A 12,936-nucleotide genomic window follows, 5' to 3' on the forward strand; every position below is an offset into this window, starting at 1 on the left:
TAAAGCTCATGTTTCACTATCTGCCAACAAGGTACCTAGACTCTTTAAGAACCAAATACTGTTTGTTGGAGAATCTTGAGGAAGTAAATTTTTCCCAGATTCAAAGGGGGGAAATTTATTGCAATTGTGCAATGTGTCAGTTAGAGATGAAGGAAACATACTTAGAAATAGATAGGAAGTTATAAGATTTGGTAAAAAGAAGATAAGTAGCAGAAACCCAAGTAGGAACAAAGGACAGGTAAAGCTTAAGCAATTCTATAGGGGCAAAATGACAGGTAAACTCAGGCGAGGTGCAACTCCATAGACAAATGAACAGGTAGATTAAAAGCAAGGTAGAATGACACAAAAGGTTAATAGCTTTATGAAATGTTACTCCCCTATTTCTGGAAATAAGCTGTAAAAAAGATTGTGTTATGCTGTTTTTCAGGACCTCAGCTCCCAAATTGGACTGGGACTCTTTTGCTAAAGTGCTTCAATAAATGTTTTGCAAAAGTTTGTCTCTTGTGTCTGGCTCTGATTGGATTCTGTGCCAGGCTAAGCCAATTTTTTTACAACATGAGCCAGTCTCTCTAGTAACCTGATTGCAGAAATAAATAAGCTACCATGCTTTGTAAAGTGTAAAACTGCTGCCTTCCTATGCAAAAAAACAAAAAAAGAAACACCCCCCCCCCATATCTTGTCTGCAGGCCAGGATTGTTTGATCCCATTCCTTACTTTTTAAAGTCTTTTTAAAAAAAATCAGAGTGAACATATATTGTTTATGGAATTCTTTTACATAATGGATAAATGTTTTATAAGCTTTATTTCTCATACTTTTTTCACACATAGACTGAAGATGGACCAGAAATCAGAAATCAACAATACTATTCAATTGTATTTAATCAAAAATAAGATTCCCTGAATCCAATGGCAATCACTTCAAGGTCTGAACAGAAAATGGTTCAGATTGGGTCATTTCACAACACTGTTTCTTCTTGTTCTTCCTCAGATTATCTGATGGAATAATCTGTACTGATTTTTAATGGATTTTTTTTGTCCCAAGTCAGGAAGAAGGGGAACATTTTCTCAAAAAATGGATAGTTGAAAGTAAAGATAATCTCCATAGAGTCCACATCATAAAAAGATAACTTGCCTAAGCTGAATTCTAAGCAAACAAGGATCCGTTGAACTGTTTTCCACAGTGGAAGAATGGTTTTAGGTGCGGTGGAGATCTCATATTCTCCATGCATCAGCTGCAAAACCCAAAACCCTTCATTAGCCGTTATATTTAAATATCCTTTTCTTTCTATGGATTCATGCACAGCACCAATGGCCCATTGTTTGGCCCTGCCCACTTCAACCACCCACTCTGAAGTCCCAGAATTAATGCCTTCTGTTCCCAGAACACAAGGGAAATAATTAAAGCGTTCAGGATTGTCAGGAACATCCTGGGCTTGTTCACCCAAGTATACACTTTTCAGGTCCTCTGAAAGGATGAGGGTAGGAAAAGCTGTCATGGGATCCAGCGTCACCTCCACTAAAGAGAAGTGAAGAGAAAGAGAAAAGGTTGGAGTGATAGTGACTCAATAATAATAATAATAATAATAATAATAATAATAATAATAATAATATAAAGTTGGAAGGGACCTTGGAGGTCATCTAGTCCAACCCCCTGCTCAGGCAGGAAACCCTATACCATTTCAGACAAATGGCTGGCCAGTCTCTTCTTAAAAGCCTCCAGTGTTGGAGCATTCACCACCTCTGGAGGCAGGTTGTTCCACTGGTTAATTGTTCTAACTGTCAGGAAGTTTCTCCTTAGTTCTAGGTTGCTTCTCTCCTTGACTAGTTTCCATCCGTTGCTTCTTGTCCTGCTTTCAGGTGCTTTGGAGAATAGCTTGACTCCCTCTTCTTTGTGGCAGCCCCTGAGATATTGGAACACTGCTATCATGTCACCCCCTCACCCTTCTCTTCATTAAACTACACATACCCAATTCCAGCAACCGTTCCCTATATGTTTTAGCCTCCAGCCCCCTAATCATCTTGGTTGCTCTTCTCTGTACCCTTTCTAGAGTCTCGACTTCTTTTTTACATCGTGGTGACCAAAACTGGATGCAGTATTCCAGGTGTGGCCTTACCAAAGCATTTTAAAGTGGTATTAGTACTTCACGTGATCTTGATTCTATCCCTCTGTTAATGCAGCCTAGCACTGTGTTGGCTTTTTTGGCAGCTGCAAGATGACTTACAGATTTAGTGAAAAAGCAGTATTAATTCAGATTAAAGACAACATTGTGAAAATTGTTGAAGGATTTAATAAGCTCTAAGCAAAAATTTTTTTACTATCACTTGGACAGGGGACCCAACTGGAAGTGCTAGGGATGTACACTAAGTTGGAAAAAAGCAATTGGACTGTTCCATAATGCTACCAATAAAACTGTATAGATGCAGCCACTAAAGTTGTATGATATAATTATAGCAAATTCTGTAGGCTTGGGGATATTTTCTAAAATATTGGATTACAGAAAATGATTCCTTTTTTTTAAGGAGAAAGATGACAGGGTTATCAAGAACCTGAAGACATAAAGACATGGCATGAAAAAAAATCTTTAAAATAAATACTTTTGTCCACGGATCAGCAGTCTTTTTTAGGAAAAAGCTGCCATTAAACAGTTCTTTGTGGTGATGTACTCACCAAACCAAAGCAAGATAAAAAAATACTGGAAATCTCATGAAATGTTATGCAAAAATGCTGGATGGTTGTGATATTTGGGGATTTGACAGATTTCACTTATCTGTTGTTTTAAAACTTACCGTTTTTTTCGGACCATAAGACGCACTTTTCCCCTCCCAAAAGTGGGTGGAAAAACGAGGTGCGTCTTATGGTCCGAAGGTAAGCGAAAACACTTGTCTCCCGTTCAGTCAACGCAGTCCATCAGCTCCATTGGAGAGACGTGATTGAATGAAGACATGGAATTCTCCGCCCCGCCCCTGTGATTGGTCGGCAGGGGAGGAAATACGGACATGCCTGCCATGCCTTCTGACTGCCTCCCCCTCCCTGCGCGCGCACATTTTCTTTCTTTTACCTCGCTGCTACAGAAATAGTTTTTGCTAAACTAAACCTCATAGGCGACTTGCCCCAGCAAAGCCGTGAGGAGTTGTCCCTGCAGGTTTCTCTGCGAAGTTTATTGGAAGTGATTTCCCATTTGCAAGATAATACTGCTAATTGTTTGAAATTGCTTCGGCATCTTAGAAAACCTATTCAGGGAAAAGAAACTACCAGTACCTTCCTTCCTTTCTTTCTTTCTTTTCTTCCTTTCTCTTTCTTTCTTTCTTTCTTTCTTTCTCTTTCTTCCTCCCTCCCTCCTTTCTTTCTTTCTTCCTTCTCTTCCTTCCTTCCTTCTCCCTTCCTTCCTTCCTTCCTTTCTCTCTCTCTCTTCCTTGCTCCCTCCATCCTCCCTCCTTTCTTTCTTCCTTCCTTCTTTCTCTCTCTCCTTTCTTTTTTTTCTTTCTTCATTTTTCTTTCTTTCTCTCTATCTCTCTTTCTTCCTTCCTCCCACCCTCCCTCCTTCCTTCTCTCTCTCTCTCCCCTCCTTCCTTCCTAATATACCGGTACTATTTGGTTCAGAATATTTTTTTTCTTGTTTTTCTGCTCTAAAAACTGGGTGCGTCTTATGGTCAGGTGCGTCTTATGGCCCGAAAAATACGGTAATTTGGCACTAGGAGGAATCATTCAGGAGTATATTATAGGAGCTATGACATTCATTAGTGCATCAAGGCTCATCTGTGTGCTGCCAAAGTCTGGAGCTCTTTCTGACAGGAGTGCATTCCTTGTTTCCACTTTCTCCCTTTTTCCCTAGCCACTTCATTTAGAAAAAAGTTGGAACAAAATGCTTTTTGTTTTGACACCTTGAGATCTGATTCTGCAGCAAGTCATCCAAAAGGCTGGTAATCAGTCTTTTTTCTTCTTGATTCAAGTCTTGTGTTTGGAAAGCACTTAATGCAGACATGTCAAACTCGCAATGTCACATGACGTCACGGAATGTATCAGAGCCTTTTCACCATTGCCAGCAATGGGGTGGGCGCGGCTTCTGATTGACGCGTCCGGCCCACGGGCCGGCAGTTTAACACCCCTGACTTAATACATCTGTGGACAACTAACCTTTATTTTGAGATCCAGAAAACGTCTCATCTGATTCTGGAGACTGAAGAAAATCTGTTGGAAATAAGTCAGTTCTTATTAAAATAGAAAAACAAAATGAATAACAAAACTGAATCTGCGCATGCCCAAGATGGAGGACGCGCTCGGCTGAGCTCCGCGAGCTCCAGCTGATAGGCGTCCCCTGGGAGCCCCTCACAAGCCTTATGGCTTGCTGGGATGGGATTGGGGTTTGTTGTGGGGCAGTGTGACAACGCGGAGGCTGTTGAAGCCAGCAGCGGATTTGAGCTGTTTGAACGACCGGCTGCCGGCTGCTGGCCCTGCTACCTACCAGCTGTTTCCTCCCGCCGTTTCGTGCTTTCTCTGGAGCGTTCGGGCTGCTTGTGTCTGGCGCGGCGCTCCCCGCCGCTTTCGGGCCGTCCGGGCCACTTTGCTTGTTCTCGGACCGGCTCGAGCTGCTGGGGAGGATGCCTGTCGGTGAGGGGTGCGCCCGTGAGGTCCGCTGGGCTGTCCGGTCGGCGGCGGTGAAGATGGCGGCGACGGCGTGGGCGTCGGCCTGGGCGCGAGTGGCAGCCTGCACGACGATTTGTTTGGGCCGCGCTCGGCGGTGGTGGCGATGGCGGCGGCGGCCCGGCTTTGGTGGTGACAGGGACGATGATATGCTCCGGACGCTCGGGGATTCATCAGCTGGCTTTAGGGCCATTTCTGTTTGTGCCGGCGTTCTGAGACTGTCGCCCCGTTCGCGGGGGCCGGCTGCTGACTCTGGTGCCTTGGGCTTTTGATCTTTTCGCCGGCGGCGGGACTTCCATGTGGCCCCAAGCCGCCTTGGTCCGCTTTGGTGGTGGTGTCGCCCTCGGGCCGTTTTGGCGGTGGAGAGGGTGACTATTATTACTCACCTTGGCGACGATGGTGGACCTATTCTCTTGCTTCAGGCCGCCTCTTATGGCGACGGCGTCTTCGGACCGCTTGGCTGGCGAAGAAGACGACCGGGAGTCATCTTACCGGAGCAAGGACGACATGGGGCTCCTGCATCGTGTATCATCTTTGGACTGCTTTAGCAGTGACGCTGGTGATTTAGACTACTTTTACTCTGGCCTGCCTATCCTCCTTGCCTTGGACACACTTTTTACCATCTGCCTACCTATCCTCTCCCCTCTCCCTTTGGACTTTCGACATACCTGGGTATCGGCCACGGTGGGAGAGTGGCTGGACTTTTCCATCTGCAACCACATAGAGGTGGGAGCTCTATGGGTTTGCCTACCCAGAGGATATCTGGTCCACCCCCAGGAACGGAGCCTCTACCCGTTGTGAGAGAACGGGCTGCGGCCTGTCTTGGGGGCCACCCAACTGAGTGGCAGTGAAGTTGGGTGGATCCAGGTTTCTGTCATGTTCAATCCTCCCATGGACAACTAGGGATGCCTATCCTGGACTGTTTGGACTTTTATACTTATGCGGCAATATACGAGTACGCGTTTGTATGCCCTCAGGGGTGCCCCCCTCTCCTGGGTGCGACCTGCCTCCTTAAATGTTGATGACCTTGATGACGGGCCCGAGTTTTGGGTCTCTGAGAGATGGCTGGGCAGGGGCAGGGGCTATCCATGTAATTCTAGGAAGCCTCTGATTATTTTTTTATCCAAATTTTTTATAAGGTTAGGGAGCGGGGTGGGAGATAGCGGTGGTTTGGCTATGGGGGGTGGCCGATCTACCATGGTTCAGACCAGCCTTGGGTCTGATGGCACGGGGGGAGAACGGGGTGGCGTTGTCGCCGGGGCTCATGAGCGGGTCGTGGGATTATCAATTCCCACGACGGGGAAAGGCAGCAGGCGGATAGACAGGGGGCCGTATCGTTACCGGGAGGGCCGTCCCCGCTATTTGCAAGCGGTGAGGCGCTCCGACCCTCTGCTTCTTCCCCGAGGTTCCGGGAGCGAGGATGTGCAGCCTCCTGAGCTCCGGCTGGTGTACCTGAATGCCAGGTCCGTGGTTAATAAAGCTCCCCTCGTTAGGGATTTAGTTGAGGGTGAGCAGGCGGACCTGGCTTGCATCACGGAGACTTGGTTGGGCCCAGAGGGTGGGGTCCCTTTGGTTGACCTCTGCCCACCAGGCTTCCGGGTGCTGCACCGGCCAAGAGCTCAAGGTAGGGGTGGGGGAGTGGCGGTTATTATTAGGGAGACCTTATGTCCGCGGGAGACCACCGTTTCTCAGATAGTCGGGTGTGAGTCTCTCTTTGTGAGATTTGGTTCTGGGGCGCAGTTGGGTTTGCTGCTGACGTACATTTCGCCTAGTCGTGCAGCGGCAGCCCTGCCCGAGCTGCTTGATATCCTCTCAGGGTTGGTGGTTGAGTTTCCCAAACTTATAGTTTTGGGAGACTTCAATCTACCATCCCTGGGAGGCTCATCTGAGCTAGCCAGGGAGTTCATGGCTTCCATGACGGCCATGGACCTGACGCAAGTAATTTCTGAACCAACTCATGAGGGAGGCCACACTCTTGACCTGATTTTTTATCTAGACGGTGGTTGGATGATCTTGGTGGGGGCTCTCCATTTATTATGCCCCTGTCATGGACCGATCATCATCTCCTGCGGATGGTCTTCCGTTTTGCCACCCCCCGCCGTGGGGATACGGAACCAATTAGATGGTACCGTCCCAGACGCTTAATGGATCCTGATAGATTCCAAGCGGCGCTGGGGTCCCCACCTGCCTCCATTGCTCACAGCTCGGCGGATGCCTTAGTGGAAACCTGGGAAAGGGCAGCCACTGAGGCACTTGACCGGGTTGTACCCTTGCGGCCCCTGACCCGGCGCAGATCCCAGCGAGCTCCATGGTTCTCCGCGGAGCTCCGGGAGATGAAGCGTCGGAAACGGGGCCTAGAGAGCTGCTGGAGGTCGAGCCGATCCGAACCCGACCGGTTGCGGTTAAGAACCTATATTAGGTCTTATCTCGCAGCGATGAGGGTGGCGAGGTGTAATTACTTCTCTACCCTCATTGCGTCCGCAGATAATCGCCCGGCCGCCCTGTTTAGGGTGACTCGCTCGCTCCTTAATCAGGAGGTGAGGGAGGATCCCTTGCAGGGTCGTGCTGAGGAATTTAGTCAACATCTGTCGGATAAAATCGCTCGGATTCGGACCGGTTTGGACTCCAGCTGGGCAGAGTCAGGCGATCAGGACACGGACGGTCTTGTCAATGTTATCTGGGAAGAGTTTGATTCTGTGACCCCTGATGAAGTGGACAGGATTATGGGGAGGCTGAGCTCCTCCACATGTTTGTTGGATCCGTGCCCTTCCTGGCTGGTTTATGCAGCTAGGGAGAGGACACGAGGCTGGCTCCAGGCGGTTATATCTGCTTCTTTGAGTGAGGGTTATTTCCCCACCGTCTTGAAGGAGGCGGTGGTGAGACCTCTCCTCAAGAAGCCTGCCTTGGACCCAGCTGTATTGAACAACTTTCGTCCAGTCTCCAACCTTCGCTTTCTTGCGAAGGTTGTTGAGAGTGTGGTGGCGCATCAGCTCCCTCTGGTCCTGGATGAAGCGGATTATCTGGACCCCTACCAATCGGGTTTCAGGCCCGGGTACAGCACGGAGACGGCATTGGTCGCTCTGGTGAATGATCTCTGGAGGGCTCGAGACAGGGGATATTCCTCTGTCCTAGTCCTATTAGACCTCTCGGCGGCTTTCGATACCATCGACCATGGTATCTTGCTGCGGCGTCTCAGGGGATTGGGAGTGGGAGGCACGGTTCTTCGGTGGTTCTCCTCCTATCTCCTGGGACGTTCGCAGTCGGTGTTGGCAGGGGGGCAGAGATCGGCCCCTAGGTCTCTCGTTTGTGGAGTTCCTCAGGGGTCGGTTCTCTCGCCTCTCCTGTTCAACATCTACATGAAACCGCTGGGTGAGATCATTCGTGGTTTTGGAGTTGGGTATCATCAATATGCCGATGATACCCAACTTTTCTTTTCGACCCCAAACCACCCCAGTGATGCCCTCGCTGTGATGTCCCGTTGCCTGGAGGCGGTTCGGGTCTGGATGGGGAGGAACAGACTTCAGCTCAACCCTGACAAGACTGAGTGGCTGTGCATTCCGGCATCCCGGGACATTCAAAATGTTCCATCTCTTTCTATGGGGGGTGAGCTCTTACCCCCCGTGGATAGGGCTCGCAACTTGGGAGTCCTCCTAGATTCACGGCTTACCCTAGAAGATCATGTAGTGGCCGTGACTAGGGGGGCTTTTGCCCAGGTTCGCCTGGTGCGCCAGTTGCGGCCCTATCTGGACCGGGATGCCCTGTGCACGGTCACTCATGCGCTCGTGACCTCTCGCCTTGACTACTGTAATGCTCTCTACATGGGGCTTCCCTTGAAGACCACTCGGAGGCTCCAACTGGTACAGAATGCGGCCGCGAGAGTTGTCTTGGGAGTTTCCCGGTACTCCCATGTTACACCTTTGCTCCGCGAGCTGCATTGGTTACCAGTTGTCTTCCGGGTGAGGTTCAAGGTCTTGGTTATGATCTTTAAGTCCCTACATGGCATGGGTCCGGGGTACCTCGGGGACCACCTGCTGCCGGCTTCAACTCCCCTCCGCCCTGTGCGTTCCCACAGAGAGGGCCTCCTCAGAGTGCCTCCGGTCAGGGAATGCCGACTGGCGGCCCCCAGGGGGAGAGCCTTCTCTGTGGGTGCCCCGGCTTTGTGGAACCAACTGCCGGTGGAGCTCCGGACGGCATCGGACCTCCGAACTTTCCGTCGTGGTCTGAAGACCCATTTGTTTGAATTGGCTGGTCTGGCCTGATGGGGGAGCTGGGTTTTAAATTGTTATTTTAGATTGTATTATTGTTTTTTTAATTGGGCATTGATTTAATCTCTGTTTTAACTTTTGTATAGTATTGTATTTTTATTTATATGCCCTGTGAACCGCCCTGAGTCCCCAGGGAGAAGGGCGGTATATAAATTAAATAAAACGTAAACGTAAACGTAAACGTAAATGAATGAGCTAATTGGCTGTCCCCATTTTTTCCTTTGGTCATAATCACTGGGATGGGAAAAATACCCTTCACAGGAGCCACAACTTTAAATTGATTTAATTAAGATCAGGTTGTTTCGCAGCAACAACTAATATGGGATGACCCATTTTTTCCCCTACTGGTTGTCCTTCAGATATTTTGGATCACAGTTCGCGCCATTTCCAGTCAACACAATAGAAGGACAGCATGTTGGGCTGCACTGCTGAGCAATTTACCCACAGCAGAACTACACTATCACTGCATAGGAAGTAGGAACTGGCAAGGTTCACCAGCCTGTCCATTTTTACAAAGAAAATTGCTACTTGGACACTTCTGTTGTTCAACATCAGGCAGCTGTTTTCAGTAGAAATGGAGCCATTAAGAGCATAGAGGGAAGAACTATAAACAAGAGTCTAATGCAGGGGTCTTCAAACTTGGCCCTTTTATGACTTGTGGACTTCAACTCCCAGAATTCCTTCAGCCAGCGTGCCTGGCTGAGGAATTCTGGGAGTTGAAGTCCACAAGCCATAAAAGGTCCAAGTTTGAAGACCCCTGGTCTAATGCATATCCAATTTACTGGGATATAAAAGAGTTTTTTTTAAAAAAAACCCACATGATAATTTGGTTAGAAAAAAAGGGGGAACATAATTGTCACAAAATGTTTTTCCTCAATTATTTGCATTTCTCCCAAATGTGCTCATTTTCCCTAATCTTTCATTTCTGCAATTTCTTCTTTTTCCTAAGAATTTTTTTCTCTCCCAGGCCTTCATTGATGTCTGGGTTGTCTGAAAATATGGAGCTCTTTATTCCTATATAGAAATGATGAGTCCTAATTGTACATCTTTCTCCCTATTCATTTACCTACTTTCCTATACTTTCAACCTCCTAGACAAGGACTCTAAAATAGATTGTCATTAGAAAGCCAGTGACCTTGTTAGCTTTAAAGTAGGGGACAAATCTGACTCTGTAGCAAAGATTAATGGAGGCCCACAAATCACTCATTTTGAAATATCATTAGAAAGCTAAAGTATGAAGAGGAACAGAAGTCAACAAAGGAATTAGAATCACCCTTGAGTTACCAGTACACAGCTGGGCTTTTTCTACCTACATTCCAGCATCTCGTTTCGGATTCTTGCAGCCAGATCCTTTTTGTTTATTCTGTCCAGAATGCTGACAGTCACCTTCAGGGCTTTGGCATCATCATACGCCTCAATCATGTATCGGGCTATTTCAATGTGGGTAGCTTTCTCAGTCTTGGAGCGACGGATGGCCTTGTAGCCCTTCTCCACTGGGTAGTCCTCGAGGTGTATCTTAAATTTCTCGAATTCCTCTTCACTCAGCTCTTCAAAATAGTCAACTAGTTTGCAGCGGGGAGTGTGTGACATTGTGGGTCTCGGTCAGATGTACCTGGAAGAAAGAAAATGTAAAGGCGTGCAGTAGAAAAACTATATAAATCAGTTTAAAGGAAGGGATAAAAGTTTGTGTGGTCAAAGTTGTTCACTCGTTTATTAAGATGACTCCAAGTGTTCAGAAAACCACAAGTGTCATTTTCAAATGGTAAAGAATATACAGCTCCAATGGATGCTGCAAAAGGAAACTGACAAGACACCCTCCTTAGCCAGGGTACAAGATGGTCATGAAGATGTTGCTTCCCAGGAAGAACAGGTAGCCAAGAAGAAAACCATCTTCTGACCAAAGAAAAAGCAACAGCAGAAAATCTCCTTCTCTTTCTTAGCTAGAAAGACCATTTTCTCTTGTAATTCAGTGCTTCTCAATATAACAGAAAGGGGTGGGAACCTTTAAGCTGAAGAATAACACAATATGTTATTCGCACAATGGAAAAAAGATGAAACGTGAGCTTTTATTTGTACTCCATAGGAAAATAGCTTTTCCTGTGAGAGGATGCCAAACCTTCATTGTTTGAGGCCTTTTAGAATGTAGAGCAGATTTACACAACTTCTTTGGGGACCATTTTTCATACTGAGGTCCAACCTGAAGGAGCCATAAAGTTATTGGAACTAAGTCAATTGAAAACGTCTAGACTAGTTGGAGAGAACATCAGAAAATCCTTCCGAGGAGATATTGTCAATATAGCTATACTGTGGGAAACAGGGGCACCAGAACCCCTGAGAAACCACGTCCATCAGCCTTCATCGTTTCTAAGAGGGTAGCAGAGGAAAAGTTAAAAGAAACGGACACCCCACGCTGCTTTTTCTCTTAGCCATTCCTCCTCCCTCTTTTTCCGCCTGCTGCACACTAGCTATGGCAACGACGTCAACTCAGAAGTGTCTGTGAAACCCGGAACGCTGCGACTGAAACTTTCGCTTTCTCCCCCCTCCCCCCACCCCCGTGCCTTTCGTGAGGTGTCTTCTCTGCTCAGGATGGGAAGGCGGTGGATGGGTAGGGCAGGTAGGCATTGCCTGTTGAGTTCCATTGAATAAGGGGGCAGCGCTTTCTTGTAAGCCACGGCGTCGGGCTTGGAGGATGGCAGCACAGCATTGCTCTTGCCTAGCGGGTCTGCTGCAGTCAAGATACCTATAAGGCCGGGGAAACCGCAGTGGGTCCAAGAAGGGAGAGGAAGGCAGCTTTGTCGCCTCCTTTCGTTCCCTCGCTTACCGCTGTCCACCGCCTGCCGCCGGCCTGGAGAATTCACAGCAAAAAGAGGCGAGACCTACTCGGTTCAGGCGCCGTTGCTTCTGCCTGCCCAGCGCGGAGAGGGAAAGTGAAAGTAGAGAGCGAGCTGTCGATGTGGGTGTCTGTCCGTCTTCTGCAACCGGACGATTGGAAAGGCTGCGGAAAAGGATATCTTAGGCCCGAGTACTTTTCAACATCTTCATCAATGATTTAGACGAGGAGATAGAAGGGAAACTCATCAAATTTGCAGAAGACGCCAAGCTGTGGGAATTTTCAGTTGTCCAGAAGATAGGCTCAAGATACAGCAAGAGTTTGAAAAACTTCTTGGAAGTCAGCCTTTCCAAGTCCCTGTGTAAAATAAATCTTTAAACCGAGCACGATTTCGTCGACATCTTTCCCGTTTTCTTGGGAAAGGGATCCTAGCTTGTCGGAGAGTTGATCTATAGTTGGCTTTCAGGTTAAGCGAATTCCGGAGAACGCTACCAAACTGGTTCTCGATGTAATTGAGGTACTGGGGCCAGTTAAGAAAAAACAACAACAGACCAGAGGTATAAAAAAAGTTTTTCCTTTAAAAGTTCCAGAAATGTACTTCCAAATAAGTTAATCTTTGAGTCCTCTTGCTTTGCTGACAGAACCTGGTCTTGTTCTGCCTCCCTATTACGTTGGCAATCCAGGATCCCATATCTTGTGCTCTGCTACCCTCTTGTGGTCTGTTTTTCACTTTTTTTTCATCATACTGGCATTTTTTTTTAAAAAAAGTCTTTGTTCCTCCCACCCCCTCCTCACCCAACATTGTTCCTTTGAAATGTTCTCAATTGACATTTTTAAAAGTAATTTTAATCAAACATGCTGTATTATCAGTGTTCCCATAAAACATGAAACTAAGTCACTTCATTGGCATCCAGTTAGTCAGGATACTGGAAAATTGAAATCATGTAAACAGCAGTGCCATGATGCAAATTCAGGATTACCCATCTAGCTCATGATGTATATACCCAATTTGCATTTACCTTGTATTCTGACATCATGAAATATGTTTTGTCACCTATCACTGTACATAATGGCCAATATCTAGTAGCCATACTTGCAGAAACCTTAATTTTTTGTCTTCAAATGTGTGAACTGTGCCCATTTGGTAATTATGCATTTAATAAATTATGCATTTAAGTGTGTTATGCATATTGGAAGAT

General features: G+C 47.1%; 2 protein-coding genes across 2 annotated transcripts in view; both read right to left on the bottom strand.

Moving 5' to 3' along the window:
• LOC310650355 (butyrophilin subfamily 3 member A1-like) overlaps window positions 1-12,314 on the bottom strand; it is a 39,006-nt gene extending 26,692 nt beyond the window's left edge. The window contains exon 1 of the mRNA XM_083379266.1: window positions 11,729-12,314. The gene's annotated coding sequence lies outside the window, so the exon portion shown is untranslated. The remainder of the gene's footprint in view (window positions 1-11,728) is intronic.
• On the bottom strand, window positions 862-11,874 carry LOC310650357 (E3 ubiquitin-protein ligase TRIM7-like). The gene is made up of 4 exons (XM_083379271.1): window positions 11,648-11,874; window positions 10,221-10,519; window positions 4,136-4,189; window positions 862-1,516 (listed from the first exon to the last, which is right to left on the bottom strand). Exons 2-4 carry the CDS (start codon window positions 10,495-10,497, stop codon window positions 990-992), a joined length of 858 nt encoding a protein of 285 aa, XP_083235397.1. The 5' UTR covers window positions 10,498-10,519; window positions 11,648-11,874; the 3' UTR covers window positions 862-989.
• Window positions 12,315-12,936: the final 622 nt, after the last annotated feature.

This window comes from Vipera ursinii (assembly GCF_947247035.1).
Source record: "Vipera ursinii genome assembly, chromosome: Z".
Classification (NCBI taxonomy): Eukaryota; Metazoa; Chordata; class Lepidosauria; order Squamata; family Viperidae; genus Vipera; species Vipera ursinii.